This window comes from Scleropages formosus, chromosome 20 (genome assembly GCF_900964775.1).
Source record: "Scleropages formosus chromosome 20, fSclFor1.1, whole genome shotgun sequence".
In the NCBI taxonomy this organism is placed as follows: Eukaryota; Metazoa; Chordata; class Actinopteri; order Osteoglossiformes; family Osteoglossidae; genus Scleropages; species Scleropages formosus.
This window is the reverse complement of record NC_041825.1, coordinates 13,457,188-13,477,116: the sequence shown is the minus strand read 5'-3', so window position 1 is coordinate 13,477,116 and position 19,929 is coordinate 13,457,188. Positions and strand designations below refer to the sequence as shown.

Genomic DNA, 19,929 nt, shown 5'->3' with positions numbered 1-19,929 from the left:
TTTAATTTTGCTGCTTTATATCACTACTGTTGCCATTACATTCAGTGATATACGGGAATTACGATTTGCGAATAACGTTAGTACAGAAAAACATTACAGTACTAGGGTTTTGTATGGTCTGGTACGGAAGGAGGTCCATGTGGGGGGCTGACATGAGACTCACCGCACTGGGTGAATTTCTAAATAAGCTACATGCAAAACTATCCCCAGGATTTCTTCAAAAGTTGACAGGAGCATTTTTTTTTAAGGAAAGGGCCCATAATGTTAAAAAATAAATAAATAAATAAATACAAGGGAGCACGCACGTGTCTCATTATTCGTCTCCTGATCGCTGCCCCGTGTGTGAGAATGCAGTGGCTCAAGGTTCGTCGCTCCGCGTCACCCTTCAACCTTCGGCGTGATTTTCAGTATCTACTGCTACGCCTCCCCTGACCAGCAGGTGGGGCCGTTTCCCTAAAATACAGCGTCTGGGATAAATTGCGTTACAGAACCAGCTGGTTTGGAGTACAGAATGTTTTTGGACACCAAGAGCTCAGCCTACAACTCTATCTATTCTCTTGTATAGTATGTTCTTTTCAGCCATTGCTGTGCTTTAAATTTAGAGTTCCATGTGATCGCATTTATGCCTCGGTATGTAAATTATCCCTTATAGACAACACTTGGATCAAAAATCACAGCTATAAAGTATTACTGCTGCTTTTATAACTACTTATGTTCTTCTGATGAGAAATGAACAGTAATCTCAATTTGTTTAACCTATAAACCATAAGCATGAGCTCCTTCTACTCCCTCATTACTTAGAGTGCAGCAGCAATGCCTTTTTCAGTCATCAGTGTATTAAAGACTTCTGCTACTGAGCAGTAGGTTAGTGTCACTTTCAATTCAATGATTTGACAAATCCACACTGACAGCAGGAAATTTTACACAATAGTCATGCTGAGGAGAACTGTACCTGTCTCAACAAGAATGGTGGATGTCCAGATACCTCCTTTTTTGCCTAACCACAATTTACCCTATCACGGAAGGCTGTTACCCCCTGAAGCCTGATTCATTAGGACTTGCACACAGATGCACTTTTTTATTGTCACCCATAAACAATCAGTTTTTCATACAATGAGGAAAAACTCAGGCCTCTGAAGATGAAATTCTGGGGGAAAAAAATAAATAAATACTCTGGTAATAAACATGAAAATTTGATAATCCCAGTGCCAACAATACTGGTTTCTACATGTGAAGCAAGTTCAACAGGTGTGATGAACAGTAGAAAAAAAAGAAAATTAAATATTTAATGACACAGTTACATCTGCATTTAGCTTACACATGCTAAATTACTCATTGTACATAAAAACTTGAGTAATTTAAGTTGCCATTTCAAACAGTCATGCACAAATGTAAAATTAAAGACCCATGCATTATTACAGCATTTAAAATAAACTTTTGTAGTACTGTAGGCAGTTTGCATTAAATCTTTAGTGTTTGAGTTATCAGTTACTATCTACCAAAATCTGTTCCACAAAGTACAGGCAGTAAACCCCAACTGCACAGTTTAATATTTTTGATTCCTTAAAGTCATTTAGACATCCAGAACTTTACCTGGATAGATAAAAATGAAAAATCCAAACCCAAGTTACAGTACAACCAAAACACTTGTAAAAACATTATGTATCAAAGCAATCATGGAATCTCTGACATACTCCTAAAATGATGAACCAGGAAACAAGCCCTGTTTCCTCTCCCAGTCACGACAGAAAAGTTGCAGGATCATCAGCTCCTTCAACTTTCTCTTCATTCACACATATCCATACAGAGGAGATGAAGACTGGGACAAAAGACAACATTCAACTCAGATGACATTCAGGTGACTATTGCTATGGGAGGATGGGCACAGGGGGAAGGAGCAGTCCTGAGTGAGACTCTGGAGAGCACGAAACACTGCGTCAGGCATGTGGTCTGCGATCATGCGTGGACTGATCAAGATGCTGCAGAAAGCCATCTCACTGGACCATTCAGCCCGGTAGCTCGTCTGGGAGAAACACAACCTGGGCAAAAAGAAAAGGACCATCATGAAGTAAAAAAAAAAAAAAAAAAAAAAAAAATATGGTCAGCAGAGCAGGACAAGGTAATAGGAAATGCATTAACAATGGATTTGTTTTAACCACAATTCAAGTGTGAAGTCTCAGTTTCTCGCTCCAAGCAGCTGCATAATTTTTACCGGAGCAATTTGATCCTTGATCAAGGATATTACAATAGGACTGAGGATTTGAACCTGGGTCCTTTGACCACGAGGTGATGGCCTTAACCACTACACTCCATCTACACCTTTGCATACATTCATCTCTCCCTCTCTACCTGCGGGAGGGTCCATCCTGGGTGATGTGGAGGATGCGTCCAGGCATATAGAGGGGTACGTGAGTAGTGTGGCTGGGGGACCCATCAGAGGCAAGGCTCTGATAGGAAGCCGAGTGCTGCAGCAGACTCTGCGGACCCAAGAGTGGCTGGCTCAGCTCTTCCTCCCGTCGGCTCTCTAGCTCAGTTGGTAAGTCATCTGGCTGACCCCCGAACACCTCGTACCAGCAGCCACGAAGCAGGATCTGGTACTGTGACATAGGCAGTGTAACAGCAGGTGAGGTACAAGCTGAGCCAGGGTGCAGGCAACAGGTCAAAAATGTGTTTCAGTTAAAATTTAGATTACTTTAAAATATTTGAAAGGTTCCTCCTTTTTCTAAACAACAGACAGTAAAATAGGATCTGCTGCTTGTATGTTAGATGTTATGCAAATCCTACGAGAATTTAAAAGGTAGACAGATGTTGAGTATTTGGCCTAGGAGCGGAACATTTAATGCTAGTCATCAAAATATTCCGGGTAGCCCCTATGACTTTATTTAAAACCAGTCTACATGTTAAAATACAAAGGAATAATACATCTTAATATTTGATAGCTGTATTATTCCACCTTAAAACTTCACTGTGAATACAAATTATCAGTAGCCATGATGTAAAGATTTTATTAGATCCTCACCTTGGGTTTATTGCAGTTTGAAACCATCTTTAGTATTCTCCTTTTCAAATCCTCCATATTTGGAATACTCAACCTGGCCAAAACCAAAAGCCAAGTGATCCACAAGTATTTTTCAGTATATTGGGCAACGATTCGCCTCTCTCTCACAGGGTTAGACAAACAACACTAAGAAAGCATCCAACTGATAATCAGGATATCGGAAAAAAAACTGTCCATTCACAGAAGGACCACTACTGGCCCCACAGTACTGATTTCTTTAATTCAGACCAAAAAAAAAAAAAAAAATAATAATTATCCTCACCGAGGAACCAGATCTTTTCCGAGCACAACAGAGACGACAAAATCTTTGGAGTAATCGGCAAGGGCTTTGCTGCATAAAGAAAGAAAACAAAAATTGCACAACAATATATTCCAGATAGGAGGGGGAAAAAAAATTTAAAGAGGCAGTTTAGACTAGAGCAGCTCCAAAGATGAGCTTCTCATGGATAACATGACATTTAAATCCCAGGCATTATAGCAGTCAAAGATATTTTGACTAAATCAGCACAGGTAAAGAGCTGCGCAAATTAGGGTGCAGCTAGTGATTTAGGGCTGTTACCTGAGGAGGCCCCCTGGTGGAGAGAAAGCATAACAGCGCAGGGTGGGGAAGGCGCTGTGCAGCAGGACCGCCAGCACCGAAGCAGCACCTGCACCCAGACTGTGGCCTGTGATCACCAAGCGGTACTCCTGTGCGCAAGAAATAGCTCTTATTCCACACGCACAGGCTGCGGACCATGATGACTCTTACTTTTTCTTAAAAATGCAGAAGTAGGCTAGAAAAAAAACCTTATCATAGTCTATTTTTTACACTTACACATTCAGGAATGTAAAATTCATATTTGGTATACTGTTTCAATCTAAGTTAATTTATGTGCCATGTGCTACTGCAGTCAGCCAAAGCTATGCTTTCTCTGCTAGGAAGAGGTGAAAACTTGGGACAAAATGGAAAAATTAATAACAGTACAGAACTATTCAGAACAATCTTCTTACAGGAGCAATGGTGAAAGCCTGGTTCAAGATGCCATCGTTGATGAGTTTCTTGTAGATGTAGCTGGCAGCCTGTGAAATACCCTGTATTGTGGAGGAAATAATACAGTAAGACTCACAGCTGTCGGAATGGCCCAACTAATTACGATTCTAAAAGTTATAACAAGTACGCACGCTGACGGAAAATTAAGGCGTCATTTTCTGTTACGCAACTCCGCTTTTAATAAATCGAGCTTCAGGAATTTCCATTTTGACACCATTAGGTGCCTTTGGGACCACACTGCACTTTTCTCTGAAATATCATGACACACACATACAAACCTTGTGAGCATAGCAGCTTCCTGTCACACCCTCGATGGGCAGGTTCTCACATGCAGCTGACAGGTCAGTGAGCGCATCCTGCACACACAGTCAGTGAAGGTGAAGTATGATCAATGGGACATGCAACCAAGCCTTTAACAGGTCAGGAAAATGCACATTACAAAGACATCAAAATTAGCCTTAATTGCCATTTTCAACAATCTTACCGCACAATAGAAAAACCAGTTTTATTTCACCTCTTTAAAGTTCACTTGTGTGTACTGCTGTGTACAGTAGTAGTACCGATTCTTACCTTTAGTGACAATGTACCCCTCACTGCAACCAGTACTGCCTCATTCTTGTGATCCAAAGCCACATAAAATGGAATCTCATAAATCTAAAATGAAACAGAAATTCAGATTACTAACATAAGGATTTAACCATATTAATAAAAAAAACAGTAAAGATTTTGAGAAACAAAACATGAATTCCAATCTGCAGCTACTAAATCTAATTATACCATTCCATTTCAGAAACTACAGACCAAAAAAGTAACTATACTGATCAGATATAATCACCTAAATCAGGTTGAATTTAGTTACAGAACAAAGGTACTTACACATCAGTGGATTATTTCAAAATGTGTTCAGTTACCTGATTATGGAAACTGATGTAGATGAAGTCTCTGTATTGCAGTCCAGTGCTCTGCAGTATGGAGGCGAAATGACAGCCCAAATGGTCTCCACCTACAATGTCATACTCCACACCCCGACCTCGACAACTGGAACACACCACACCAGAGGTAAGAAGAAGAGAGAACAAACTGGGTCTCTGGACTCCACGTGGATGTTCAACCCTTCTTAGCAAAGGATTCAAAGTGTGCGTGCTTGCGTTGAGTCACCGCTTGTGCTCACCAGTCGGCACTGAGCTTGCACACTCCAGTCAGGGGGTTTGAGTAGACATACAAGGGCCAGCCATATGCTGCCATTGCAAATTGCATGCAGTGGGCTGCTTTCTCCAGCTCTGTTTGTAGGTCATCCCCCTAAAATTGACCAGTGATTAGATAATACAGTGGCTGCTATGACCGTTTCATTTTTGCAAGACTATTTACTATAATCACCAAAAAAATTTCATGGAATTCTTTTTTGCATTCACGTTGAAATATTTATTAAAATTTCTCCACAAGAAAGCACAGGATACACAAATCATAAACGAACGTATTTCTTTGATGCTTTTTCACATTACCACAACTGTTTGAGGCATCCACTCTAGAACAGGTCCATAAAAATACACTAGATAGAGATATGCTACACAAAAGGCAGTTCTGTCTGTCCTTCACTTCAAAACTGAACCCTAAAATTTAAATCCAGGAGCTCAACGGTGGAACATAAGCATGTCCATAGTACCTGCTGTGCTCCTGTCATACAACCCCACACTGGACCTTGTCCAAGAAGAGCATGCAGTGCAGCACAAAGCCACTTACTCCTCTTCTATACCTTTAATTCTCAGCAGTCGAGTTACTTCAGTTGAAAACATTAAAAGGTTATGTTCTGGAAACCCATCCAGTTGCGTTCCTCAAGGCTCTGAGACTCACAATGGGAGAGGATGGACTGTGGGCCACCACATCATCAGGGTCTCTGCATTGTTCCATCTTGTCTTGCTCCTGGTGAAGCAGGGAGAGGCCAGCAGCAATATCACTGGGCACCAAATCTGTGTCCTGAGCAGAGAAATTACAAGAGTCCAGTGTCACACAGAGCACACATGCAGACATACAGGTACATGCCTAATTATATACAGGCAATAACATTTAAAGACATTTTATGCGCTTCCATGTGATATGATAAATGCTAAAAAAAAGAAAACACAAACATGGAGTAGATGTTAAGGTTAAGACTGATGTTTAATAAATCATAAACATTTTAAAACTAATAATGCAACAACACATCCAAATTAAATATGCAAACTAATAAGCATCAAAAATGTAAATCACCACATTCAGAAAATCTCAATCCAAGTTATTTTGGGTTATATTATTAATTTCACATTGCCATGTGGATGATTTTCCAGTTTGTAGTTCTTTGGAGACTTTAATATTCTTTAACTCTGTAACATTCTGTAACAAACAGAATGAAACACACAAAGTCCTGTTGCAGTCATTACCCTGTGTTTGTCAGGGCATTTTTGGAGTTACTGTAGCTGTGACCCTCTCTTATCCCTGAAATGAAGCACATCTGAGACAGAACAGTTGTCTGTGTTGAAGTATTTATATGCTACTGTGAAAATGATGTGAAAACTCGCTGTTGACCAGCAGAATCCTGGTTCGTATGGAAAAAAGCATATTCTGAGTACTTTGGCGCTGCTTTCTAAAAGTCACAATATCCATCATGGTACCTGAGGTCTATGAGAAACATGCACAGAGAGAAGAAGAGGACATGGGCTGACCGAGAAGAAACTGCTGAAGAGCTGCGCAATGTTGGAGAAGGCAGCCCGGTGGCTGTCATCCTGGGGTAGGCAGCAGCACAGCAAACGTAGTCGGCTCTCCCACGCACGCACAGCCAGGGAGCGGGCAGTGTACAGCAGCTGACTTGACCCATTGCTCTCCAGGTTTCGTGTGCCTGGGTCGTAAACTTCTGGACGCGGCTCTGGGCTCCCCAGAGGGTCAAATACAATCAGAACTCCTATGGCAGTAAAGAACAGGATGATCCAGCTGAGAAGAGAGAACAGCAAAAGGAATTAAATACAGGATGTTTAGCTCAACAAAGTCCATTCCACTGCTGTGATGCAGGGATCAATTACCTTTTTCAATGTAGCTAAGGGTGATTTTAATATAAACCTGGAAGGATATAGTCATAACAAAGGGTAGCAAGATCCAATGAGTATGTATCACAACTAATCTGAAAGTAACCACACCACCACCCACCTGGCAACCACTGCAGCAATCACAGCACCAACTTCTGCCGCTTGACAGCCCCTGCTGTTATCTGACACCCAGATGGCACCTAGGCAGGCCCACACAAGCTCGGGAAGGTAAAGCAGAGCTCGCACATAGACCAGCGCAGGAATGGAGCGGCGAGGACCTGGGTTTGTTATGGTCCCTATTGGATAGTAAGACAGAAAGAACAAATGCTGCAACTTGCAATACAAAACCAACAGTTTAACACGTTTGTAATGTTAACTCATGTCCTCTACCAAAACAAAGTCGCTTATTTATCACTATTTCAGGGAAAAGAGTACATTTGTACGTCTGAAATCATTTGTGGTACGAACACACAGAAACTAATCAAAACAACCAGGGACCGGGTCCTGCTCTCTGGTGGGTCTGGGGTTCGAGTCTCGCTTGGGGTGCCTTGCGGCGGCCTGGCGTCCCGTCCTGGGTGTGTCCCCTCCCCCTCCGGCCTTACGCCCTGTGTTACCGGGTTGGCTCCGGTTCCCTGAGACCCCTATGGGACAAGCGGTTCAGAAAATGTGTGTGTGTGTGTGTGTGTATATGGATGGCTAGTGTTTAAATGTCTGACACTTGAAAAATTAACTTTTCAAGTGCTTGACAACTATATGCAATTCTGGAATGTTCGGACACCCTTCTAGAAGTTATTTGAATATGTTACATGATCAAACTTATGATGTATTGTAACCTTTTGACCTTGAGCGCTAGCTCTATGCACGAGGACGTATTTGCAATTTTTCGGTGCACCGTCTCTACCTGCGTGTTGCCGCGACCCTGTGCTGTTCAAACTGCTTTTGAGAAATCCCATTTTACCTCGTTTTACTATAAACGATGCTTCATCTATATATCGTTATCATAGAGTAGGAACCGTATAATATTCCTGAACGGAAGGGAAATATAAAAAGCGTGTTCGGTCGGGCCGTTACTTTGCAAACACGAAAGGTCCGAGGCACTTACCCTGAGCACTAACATACACGATGGCGCAAAGTGACAGGATGATGGCAGCCAGAATGATGAGCAGAACAACAAGGTAGCTGTGTAACACTCCTCCACTGGCGCAGTCAAAGTTTCCTTTATGGTTTGTGTAGAGCACCAGAATTCCAATCCACCTGGAAGTTATCATCATAATTGTCATGGTCATCATCATCATCATCATCATCATCGTTATTGTTACTAACCTCTGTGTGACTGACTTACAGCTGGGTGTTCTTACTGTATCAGTTCACAGGCAAGTACACTGATCAAGGGTTACGACAAGGAGGAGTAGAGTACACGAAAAGTCCAGCGTTTTCCCTACAGGCAAAGGACGTCGGCTGCATAAGCTAAGGGACACAGCTGAGCTAGTGACCACATCATGCCATGAGCGCGAGACCTGTGTCACATGATCACACATGACACCTGCGCCGCTCTCGGCGACAGAGACACAGATCGAAGAGTCACACTGAGTGACTGGGACTCACCATAAGACTCTGATGAAGATCTCGAAGGCCCCGGGGAACACGAAGTCGTCGCTCGCGATGCTCCACCTGCGGCCGAACACCACCAAGCCGGGCATGATGATGATGTGATGATGCTGACGGCTCGCGCTCCGAGTCCGACAGAACGACCGCACCGCCGGCACGCGGTTCTCTTCTGCTCAGCCGCGCGGCGCTCTACTACGCTAAGGGCGTAACTCTCACTCTGTCCTCGAGCTGCGGCATGAAATCACATCTCGACAGATTAGTCCAGCTGCTGTGGCACACACAGCGTGGCGAAAAATGTTTCAGTTGTGAGTCACTGTCAGCTAAGAATTATTATTGCGCATGTCGCACTTCCGCTGCATGTTATTGCTGCCACAGTTTCTGCCTTGCACAGCTTCAACATGTCTGTCAGTCCTCATCGCTACTCAGCCTGAATACATTATACATCCCAAAACTACGTGTGATTTATCCGTTTGACACGAATCCAGTCAAGTTACGTTCGCTAATAAAACTGTTATCAGCTCTAGGTAAATAAAGGTAATTAAAGTGCAAGTAAACAATAAAATATGTATTTTAACACTCAGTAACTGTACTTGTTTTTTTCCGTGTATTCGCCAATTGGTGTAACGCCCTTATAGTTCCCGCTCGAAAGTATCATCGGCTCATATTGGTTCCTAGTGTAATCGAGCGTTCGTGTAGGATTCGCCTAGATACTTAGAGGTCAAGAAAATAACAAACGATAGCCGGTCAAGGTTGAGTCCAAACTTTTCTCCAGTTTTATTGGATCACACACACACACTGAAACCGCTTGTCCCAAGAAGCAAGCCAAGCGGGGTCGCGAGTAGCCGGAGCCTAACCCGGCAACACAGCCAAGGCGCAAGGCTGGAGGGGGAGGGGACACACCCAGGGCGGAACGCCGGTCCGTCACAGGGCACCCCAGGTGGGACTCGAGCCCCAGACCCACCAGACAGCTAAAGCTGGACCTGGCCAAACCTGCTGCGTCACCGCACCCCCCAGATTCAACACACGTGAAACTTACAAGCAGACTCCCTGATGCACTCCAGTGCGCATGTTCAAAATCTCGCCTACGGCGAGCCCCGAGGGGACAAAATAGTCAGCACACACGTGCACAATTAGTCTCCTAGTATCACCACATCCAACAATATCCAGAATTAAATCTTTTACACTAGTGACGTAACACGGCGAAGACGCACCAATGTGACGTCATCACGGCCTCGTCACGGGTGATAATTTTCTGGGGAATAATAGCCTCAGTAGGCTAACGCGAGGTATTCGTAAAACTCTTTGTTTCCTTCCTTCCAAAGAAAATAATTACATCCCATTTTAAAACCGATATTATCATTATTCCTTATGCAGTCAGTCACAGTGTGTCATTGGAATGGTTTCGTGGAAAACATTAAATGAAAAAATGTTTGGACCATGCCGAGCATTAGATCATGATAGATGATTAAGACTTAAGTGTAGCGAAGTTTCGTTTAAACTAGATTTAGCTGTACAGCACAGGTGGTCCCCGATTTACGATGCTTCGACTTACGACTTCCAACTTTATGATGGTGAGCTGGCAATAGACATCAGTAGAAACGGTACTTTTTTAGAATTTTGATTTTTTTTCCCGGGCAAGCGATATGCGGTGCGATACTCTCTCACGATGCTCAGTTGGGCAGTAGCAGCGATCCGTATCTCCCAGTCTGCCACGTGGTTGTGTTTTGTGTACTCATAATGTCACAGAAATGTCCATCTCATCTGTGTCTCCTACTGGTGGGAAGAAGAGGAGGGCAATTACTGTTGAAGAGAAACTCAAAATAATTACCCAGCATGAAGGTGGGAAGCCTGTAATGGCCATCGCACCTATGCTAGGCTATGATTTTCGGTAAGTTAATATTAAAAGCATTTTCGACTTACGATGGGTTTTGCGGGACGTAACTCCTTCGTAAGTCGGGGATCGCCTGTATAGACAACTTTCAGATAGCTAAAAGTTATCTTAAATTTAAGAAAACATTGAGATAATGTCTTTTTGTGACACTTGGTCTGAAGCTTCTTTACATTTCCTTTGGAAGTTTGTACATGTAATGACTAATATATAACCTACTATTTGGTTTCTATGACATTGATACAGAATACTGTTTGATCAATTTGTATTCAAAGAAAATTTACTGGCAAAAATTTTTTTTCATGATGTCACATTGTGTAACAACACTATTCATCTTGACCTCCAGTAACTAAAGCCCTTGTGTATTTCAAACTTGAATGAAGGCACTAGCTAAATTCAATAGCAGCAGCACTCCTGTTTACTACTTATCTTCCTATTTCAGTCCTTCTTAAAATGTCATCATACACATCTAGAACTGTTTAGTGGGATACTGGACCCTGATTCAAGAAATAAAACTCAGTTTTTATCTTGATGGAATGAGGAATTTCACTTAATCCTTGTTACAATGGAGAATATCTTGGGAAACTTATGTATTAAAGAATGCATGGTCATAGTCTTAATACTTCATAATTCTACTTGTACAGTCATGCAGGGACATCATTTTATTTGGACTTTCACAACACAGCTGTCCATATCATTTGATAAACCAACATGTTTGACAACTGGCAACAGACAATGTGGGCTGAAGGTGCCATGTGGTTCTCTCCAGTGAAACCCAGATGAAAGAGGGGGGGGGAGAAAAAAAAAAAAAAAAAAAAAAAAAACTTCACTCCTCAGGTTTTCGACTCTTCTACAGTATGCTTTTTGCACCCTGTATCAATTTCCAAAAGACAGCAAAGTATACAAGCTCTGTGGGGGGGGGGGGGGCATTACATGAAGCAATCTTAGCAGTCCTATTCAGTCTTACATCCTAAGGTTTTGGGACCTGCATTTGCAAACTGATTACATTTATAAACTGGTAGGTTATAGCCTCTTACCGCAAGAGTTGACATTTATTTTGCTACCATGGGAATTCTGGTCTGGTTCAAAGTGAGACCTAAATTCTAAACTGGGACACACAAAACAATAAAGGCCTAATTCACTGTATTATTGGACACTAGTAATTGGTTAAAGCAAGAGTCCCCTCTCATAAGCCTCACCATAGAAAGTGCAGCCAAGGCACTATACAAATCAAAGCATAAGCATTTCCCATAAAATCTTTATTGGAGGTGGTATCACAGGGTAACATCATGCAAAAGCTCAGTAACCAAAAAAAAACCAAGGAATGATATGGATGAAAGACAATGGGAGCAAAGGCTGTGGAACCTAAAGGAAATTTAAACTGAATTCTAATTCTATAAAAACGCCCAGATCATACATTATCTCCAATATTAAAAATAAGACTTGTTATGAGCTCAACAATATGCACACCATGTAGACAATTTAAATGGACATTTCATTTCAAAGTTACTGCATTTGCATTTTCACAAAACATAGGCCACTTTGTCCCTACTGGCAGAGGCATCTTCCTTATCCCAACACTGTCTTATTGCTCAGCTAGCAGATAGGGTGTGTCCCACAGCTCTCATATAAAATCTCTGAAATTATAAACCCTAGGATGGTGGGATATAGCCACAAATAATGCACTACTAATAACATGGGCACAAACTCTAGAGAGAAACAAAAGGGATACATATGTTTTGGATAATGCAGTGAGGGGGTCTGCCAAAGTGACATAAAGAAAGCTATGTACAGCACAGAAATCACTCCGTGAAGATAAGGCAATTAAATACTGTTATTCAATTGAATGGTATCATGGGGACATACCATTTGAAAGGTAAAACTTGTTTTGAATTTGACCGTTCTGATTTTGTAACTTTCAGAGAAAGATTACTATGTGAGCCGAATACATCATGAAAAAGGATGTTGGGTCTTGGGAAAACTTTTGGTAACTGGCCCAGCTTGATTAACTTAGGAATGCAAAACAGAAAAAGCAGAAACACAACTAATCACAAAACCACAGCCAATGCTGAATTCTGGTTCTCATATTAAAAGGTTTCTGGGGTACAATGATGTTCTGAAATATTCAAAAGATTAGGAAAAGTTATGCATTTATTTTGGTTGCAAACAATTGAAACATTGTCAATATTTACTTGAACATCCCCTTAGCAATCTTATGCCAATTTGTTAGGCAATAGATCTGATATTTGAAATCTATACACTGGATTGAGTGTCAAATCATAAGAGTACATCGAGTATGTAGAAAACTTTTCCTTTTAAATTTTATACAGAGTAATAAAAAAAGGTAAGGCAAGATGCTTAAAACAGAGATCCGAAGGCTACGGAGACCAGAGGGTGGCCTCTGTTTCATTCTGGAGCTGCTGACATTTGTTGGGAGACATTTTAATAAAAAAAAAAAAAAAAAAAAAAAAAAAAAAAACAGTAGTGGTTCCCTCTCACACTCTGTCTCAGGCATCTTACTCTAGTGTGGTGGCAGCGATGGCCTGTGCCCCCCAGGAGTCTGAAGTGTTGCTGGTCTTTGGCCTCTAGGCTGGCAGGCTCAGCTTCTTCCCTTTCAGAACTGCAGACAGAAAATCAGGCCACAAATGTTAGTCTCATCTCACAACCAAAGACTTTTTCTTTGCAATTAAACACTTTGGTGAACCACTAGAAGTTAGATTAAGTCCTACACTATATGCATTACTAAACTGATAACCATTTTAAAGTAAAATGAGAACTTATAAGGGTGACTTTGTGACAAAACATCTCATTCCTACTTGATTTAAAATTTGACCTCCAATGCAGCAGATAACTAAGCTGTTGGTACTCACCTTTCGTTACATACAGATAGAAGAAGTCGCAGTATAGGATTGTCTGAACAACACCAGCCACAATAGCTATCATGTCAAAGAAACCCTCAAAGTAGAAGCGCCAGATCCAGTTGATGAGGTAGAGTGCACGATACAGGCCAAGGAAGAACAGGTAGTGGGTGGTGATAGTTTCTGCCTCCCCGGTCTTGCTGATCATGAAGAGCTGAGGAAGGATGGCGACTGACTCCAAATAAATGGAGAAAGTCCACAGAATCTACATGCGAGGGGGGGGGACAACAGGTAGGTCAATTCATAACTTGACCTAAAAAGCCAGCTCTACAGATGTTGCTTAAAGACTGATTAGCATTGACTAAAATTAGTTCATACTCTTGTGTTTAAAAAAAAAAAAAAAAAAAAAACAAACCAAATAACTGCAAACAAAACAAACAGAATAAAGCATAGGCAAAATGTGTAGCTTAAGAGGCCTGAATTTTTTGTTTTTACCTCCAGAGGAGAGAAGTCATGGTTGACCAAGAATGCAAGACCGCCTACAGGAACCACCAGGAACTCCACTCTGAAGGTGTCATGGTTCCCATCATAGGTGGCTTTGAACTTCATGTAGATCAGATAAACGGTGGCATATGCACATCCAATGTAGATGATCTGAAAAGGAGACCAACCAAGAAAGTTAAGGTGCATTGCACACACTAGTAAATATGGAAGCCCATAAATCTGACCCACAAGAACACATTAAATGTATAAAATCAATGTAAAGAACAGCCATATAAAGAAGAAACAACCAAAGAATTACTCAAGGAATAGACTGCATTTAAAACTTTACAGAAAATTTGAAGAAATTAAATGAATGGGATCCATTAACTTTTCTCCCCCCAGTCATTTATAAGAGTTTCTATTCAATGGAAGTAATGTCAGAAATGTTGAGTTCTGTCAAACTGTGGAAACTTTCCTACAGATTTTACTAATAAGCCAAACACAGGCCTAACTCCATAAGAAATGTGGTACAACCCTTACCAACAGCTACCAAAATATAGAAGTACAAAACAAACTCAAATTAAGGCTGTATTTGGCATTTCAATTCTTAAAGTTTAATTTAACCAATTCTCTATAAAATTAAATACAGCAATGGACTTTACTGTACCATACCCCTTAACATTTTGTTCTATGAAAGAAATTTAATCTAAAAATATTTATAAATCAGAACATACATGATTAAATAATCAATTTAAAGACTATCTCACAGCCACCTCATACAGTTCAGACTGACATCCATTCACTGTCATACCAAGCACATACAGACACTTTAGGTGAAATAAGCAGACAGTTCGAAAGAAATAAAAAAGCCACGTACACTGCGAGCAAATTAGTGAGCTTCACTGACCATGTACCTGCAGTGGCAGACTACATGCCATGCTCTGCTCTTTATGCATTCAGTGCATAAAAGTGACAAATTCCAACTCAAATTTACTAATATCAACTCAATATTGTGTCAGTGACCATGCTGAGTCAAGTTACCCAACATGTTGGGGGTAATGTTTTCTACAGAAATCCTAGCCAAAAAAAATGCAGGCGTGTATAATCATGGAATGGGGACTGGGACAAAAGTTCTCTTCCTCACAATACTCAGCCTAGCAAATGAGAAAAACCTAAATGTTTTCTGTTTCAATGCAGCCAGAAATAGAAGTCAGCTGAGACATATGTGGTATTGCCACTATACTACACATTGAGCTGTGAGATAGTCAAGTGTATTCCAAAGGTCAAACTCCAGACCACACCAGCATGTCAGTGTCTTAAAACCATCTAAGCTTAAGTCCACAAACATCTGGAACCAAGTCACTATAGGTAAAAATACCGTGATTCCTGTCTTGCTCAGTGAAAGCCATGTTTGCTGAAAGGGGGGAAAAAAGTTTAGGCTAATGTGTAATCTGACGTGCATTTTTTGTTTCAAATATTCTAGTGTAGGCACATCTTCAAATCCACCGAGTTCTGAGTCAGAGGTGGTTATGCATGCTTTTCTGTATGGTCCAGTCAAATTGGTTAACTTAATGCTTAAATTTAAGCAAAAAAACATATTGCAATGCTGAGAAAACTGAAGGCAAGTATCTGACTATTCAGTCAGATACTATAATGAATGCTATTCTGCAGCGAGCCCAGCTTCCAATGACAAAAGGTCTCACCTTCATCACTGTGTTGTAGAGGGAAATGAAAGAGGTCAGGAGATCCAGATAGCGAGTGGTGAAGACCAAGGCAAAGAGAATCTGGCTTTTCCCAGAGATACCTGTCAAGAAAAGTATGTTTGGATAAAGTATTAGCTGAAGCGTAGGCTGAGAGTGAGCTGCTTCATGGTAGAGAGGTAATTTCATTTAATGCAGCAGCATGTATAGACAGTAATGTAACCTTATTTAACAACTGAAGCCCCAATAGGGCCTTTGTTGTGAGACCAACAGAGCAAAGTACTTAAACTACTCCTGCATCCTTAACCCATCTAGTAACTTCACAAACTAAGCTGCTTTGAGTTTTAAATAAAAACTTGCCTCAAAAAAAAAAAAAAAAAAAAAAAAAAAAAAAGGTGAAGGGTCAGTTGTAAATAAGGTTTAATTGCTTGGCCCATCAAACAATGGCAAGAAAAGGCCAGTTTGTGAAATCCTGCACATACTTGCTTAATTTGAGCAAACCTTGTTTTGCATTTCACCTTAAAACTTTGCATTACACAAAATAAAAATTCTACCTTTTAAGCTGCTTAAAAATAGCATAGCAGTTCTATCAGATTTCAGAACGCAATGTATGTAAAATATTGACATCCTGTACTGTATGTAACTTTTAGACATAAGATGCATAAAGTTCAAAAGTTTGAGTCAGTGCATTTCACTATGAGCTTGTTTGAACACTAATTGTCCATCATATGACAAACACTAAGGATTTATTTCACACTCAATTGCAAAGTGGGACCATATGATAAGCTAAAACCCTACAAAAACATTGCTTCAATCAGTTCCTACTTGATCTCTTGTTTTGACCATCTGAAGAAATCCTTAAACTTAGTTCTTTGACAACAATCACATGGGTTGGAAGAACAGAGCTTGGGCTAAATGCTTAATGTCATTGTGGTTTTCATTTTGGTCTGTATAGCAACACTTTGTAAACTGAAAAAGTGTACAGGAAAGGTAATCAAACAACTCCAACACCTGCAGCACCACAAGGCATGATCCAGCCCTCTGGCTAGGGCTGAAAGACGCCCATCCCTGAGCAAAGACACCATTCAGTGAGCAACTTAAACAAACGAACAACGTCCTGTGGCCTGGTATCCAAGATCCGTGAACACTGTCAGTGTGGAACAGGCCCACATGCCCACTTAGGAAAGTCTCGCCAATTCATCTAACCTAAAAAGCAGTCACTTAAATTTACCATCCAGTGACAAATGTTGTGAGCCAAGGGAGGGGAACGTGTTGGTTACTCCTCATTCCTATTACAATCATTTCTGATACCATGATGGGGTTATAAATACACAGGTTTCTCAAAAATAATGCCAGAATGACACGGTTTCCATTAAGTGAACATTACAAGGAGGTTTTACGCCACAAGAGCTGGAAACTTGAGCGCTTCATCGCCAGAAGCGCGAGGGACTTCAACTCCAGCGGCACTGCTGCTCGGCAGGTCCACGCTGCATTTGCAACGCAACCGTCGCAAGCAGGCTTCTGCGGCTTACGAATGAATGAAATAATCTTTATATTGCTGCAAAAGGCAACTTTAACGATTAAAAAGTTAATAAGCTTCATTACAGCATAAACTGCACCCCACAAGCAGTCATTATTATTATACCCGGGCGACCACAAGATTCTAAATTAGTTTGTCTCACATCGCCAATTTAGCAACGGAAAGCATCAAACTGAATGAAATATTTACAAGAAAATTGGAAATATAGCACAGCTTGACACTGATTGAAGCGTACTTGCGTTTTTTAGCTCGTTTCTGAGGCGAGCCGCCTTTCCTCAGGCAGCTGCCACGTCAAAAGGGCGGTCGGTCGGTCGTCGGTCGCGCGGCGCGGCTCGGAGCGGCGGGTCCCCGCGCGCACAGCTCACTCATTGCGCGTATCGGCTCACGCAGCACAAGCGCTCAGGTCACATCGGCAACAACACAACTTCCCAGGTGACACACAAAGCGACCGCCGCGTCCGCACTCCTGATCGCTTCCCCAGTCGCCCGCTGTTCTGCTCCAACATCAATTTAACACCACCATCTGCCATATATTCTGCGAGCAAACTGACCGGCACGTAACCACAGAACTAAACGGCTTTTCCGTCTTAACCCATTCTGCTTAACAAGCAGCAAACGAACAATAGTGGGCTAATTTACAGTCTGATTTATCTGAGGTAAAGCAAGTTAGCCAGTTCGCTACCCAAGTATTTCAAAATTAGCTGGCCACACTACTACTAGTAGTCTAAAGCAACTATTACTTACGGTCTCATTGAATGTTGTTTCGAGGGAGGTTAATAATTCGTTCATCTTGAGTACACTCGACTCGGAGTGCCCGCAGCTCCATTGAAACTACCAACAACGCCGGTTCAGGCCTGCTCGATGCCACAAGTTTTAGTGAAACACTCGATTATACCGTAACGTCGTCAAAAAGGACCAGACGGACGGTACACGCTGGACCTACCGGCGCAGGACCTCGTTTTCCATATTTTGAGCAGCAGGATGATGATGGCCGCTAAGTGAGAGAGATCTCCGGTGAGTCTGAAGATGTTCATGTTGGAGCTGATCACTGCGGAGGCCGCCTTTCCTTTGCTCTATTTAATCACGGACGAAGATCGGCGTCGGTCGAGGGCGTCTCCGTGGGTTTGTCGTCCTCCGGCCTTTCGTGGTCCTACCGATTTGTGTATAATGGAAAGGACTGTCTCGTCGCCCAAAGCGCTTTCTGTGATCCGACTGCGAAAATGGCGAGCGTTGCGCGACGTGGCCCGGGGACGTGGCCAAGAATATGAGCGCACAATGCAAGCTGGGAAGAGGAGGGAGCGCGTGGTGGTGTCGACGCCGGCGGACACGCCCTGTAGAGGGAGGGGCCAGCGGGAATGGCCCCCCCGCCCGCCAATATGAACTGGATAGACCGCTCGGGATCTCAGCGAGAGCTGTAATTTACAACGAATGAACAGGATTAAACGGCAGTTCTTTAGAGTGAAACGTACTGGAAATAAACAGTGAATAGCCGATGTAAAGACTGTTTTTGCTTTAGTTATGAGTCTAGGCTCTGAGCTGTAACCTGATATGAAGTTCTAGAGACGAGTATGCATACAAATCTCATTTGACCTTAAGAAAAAGTAAAATATCAGGTTTGCTCCTTTAGTTCTGTAGGCTTAAGGTATTTACATTTATACCGTTTGGCAACCCTTCGCTGTAAGATACGAAGTAATATGAAGTGAACTTGTTTTATTGGCTCAGATAATCAATTAGTGTTTTAAATGTGTGTGTGTGTGTGTGTGTGTGTGTGTGTGTTTTAGTACTTGCATCTGCAAACACATTCCACAGATGAGCTCCAACGAGAAGAAGATTCCAGAAGGCATCTGGCTCCATCCATGTGGTGGTAGTACTGCAAAAATAACTGAAACAGGGTGTCTCTTAACAATAATGACATTTTAACAACCATAAAAGTGTTTTATTAAACACTACACATGAACAGAGAATAGGTGTTTCGTATTTGAATCATGTTTTATCTTGAAACTCTAGAACTCTCGACATTCCTTTTCCAGGAGCTCCTGCCTGCATCTTTACCTAACCACTCCTCAGGTAAGCAGGTACCTGTGTGTGTCTGTAACTGCCTTTCCTTGTCTTTATCTACCTTGTACCTCTAACTACCCCGCGCCTCTGATCTTAACTGTCCTGTGTCTTTAGCTACGCTACATCTATAACCTCCAGGTGCCTTATACTACCCACTACTTAGAACTTCCATTTGCTTTTAAGTGCCCTGTGCCTTTAACAAGCCGCCCTGTGACGAGGCAGTGAGCAGCTGAACTCAATTTCCCAGGATTCCTTGGGAACAGACATTCGGGATACGGAGAAAGACCGAATTCCTTAACGTATCAGTTTGAACACGTCATCTTCTACTTTAGATTTTAGCTTTCCAAGTACAGTTCGAGTTCTTTATCCATAATCAATTGCTGTATAACGTTAACCAGTTGCCCTTTATTATTACTTAAGATGAAAAATATTTTGTAACGATCAGCACAGGGCTTGTTTTTCCCTTGTGCGAAGTCAAGTGCCTGTGAACAAATACATTTCGTTTGGTGGAGTCAGAAGAAGTATGCACATTGTGCATTATGAAAGGCCTGTTTCCTTTGAGCACCTTTATTGTTTCTTATGTGTCATATACTCTATCTTTCACACTTTGGCAAGAAAAGGATTTCTTGCTGCCAAAGTCTGTTTCACTTT

The 19,929-nt window shown here is 41.8% G+C and overlaps 2 protein-coding genes across 4 annotated transcripts; both read right to left on the bottom strand.

The window, feature by feature from the left end:
• Positions 1-1,063: 1,063 nt before the first annotated feature.
• daglb (diacylglycerol lipase, beta) lies at positions 1,064-9,822 on the bottom strand. 3 transcript variants are annotated; one of them, XM_018761576.2, is made up of 16 exons: positions 9,789-9,822; positions 8,750-8,980; positions 8,247-8,398; positions 7,266-7,440; positions 6,788-7,052; positions 5,940-6,062; positions 5,260-5,387; positions 5,000-5,126; positions 4,659-4,742; positions 4,367-4,444; positions 4,049-4,129; positions 3,618-3,745; positions 3,321-3,389; positions 3,020-3,092; positions 2,350-2,597; positions 1,064-2,039 (listed from the first exon to the last, which is right to left on the bottom strand). In XM_018761576.2, exons 2-16 carry the CDS (start codon positions 8,842-8,844, stop codon positions 1,844-1,846), a joined length of 2,022 nt encoding a protein of 673 aa, XP_018617092.1. In that variant the 5' UTR covers positions 8,845-8,980; positions 9,789-9,822; the 3' UTR covers positions 1,064-1,843. The 3 variants fall into 3 exon arrangements, with proteins under 3 accessions (XP_018617092.1, XP_018617093.1, XP_018617091.1); XM_018761577.2 differs by lacking the exon at positions 9,789-9,822 and adding an exon at positions 9,343-9,360; XM_018761575.2 differs by lacking the exon at positions 9,789-9,822 and having other exon boundaries at positions 8,750-9,572.
• Positions 9,823-11,886: 2,064 nt separating this feature from the next.
• Positions 11,887-18,513, bottom strand: kdelr2b (KDEL endoplasmic reticulum protein retention receptor 2b). The gene is made up of 5 exons (XM_018761374.2): positions 18,164-18,513; positions 15,685-15,785; positions 13,994-14,152; positions 13,511-13,763; positions 11,887-13,260 (listed from the first exon to the last, which is right to left on the bottom strand). Exons 1-5 carry the CDS (start codon positions 18,252-18,254, stop codon positions 13,226-13,228), a joined length of 639 nt encoding a protein of 212 aa, XP_018616890.1. The 5' UTR covers positions 18,255-18,513; the 3' UTR covers positions 11,887-13,225.
• Positions 18,514-19,929: the final 1,416 nt, after the last annotated feature.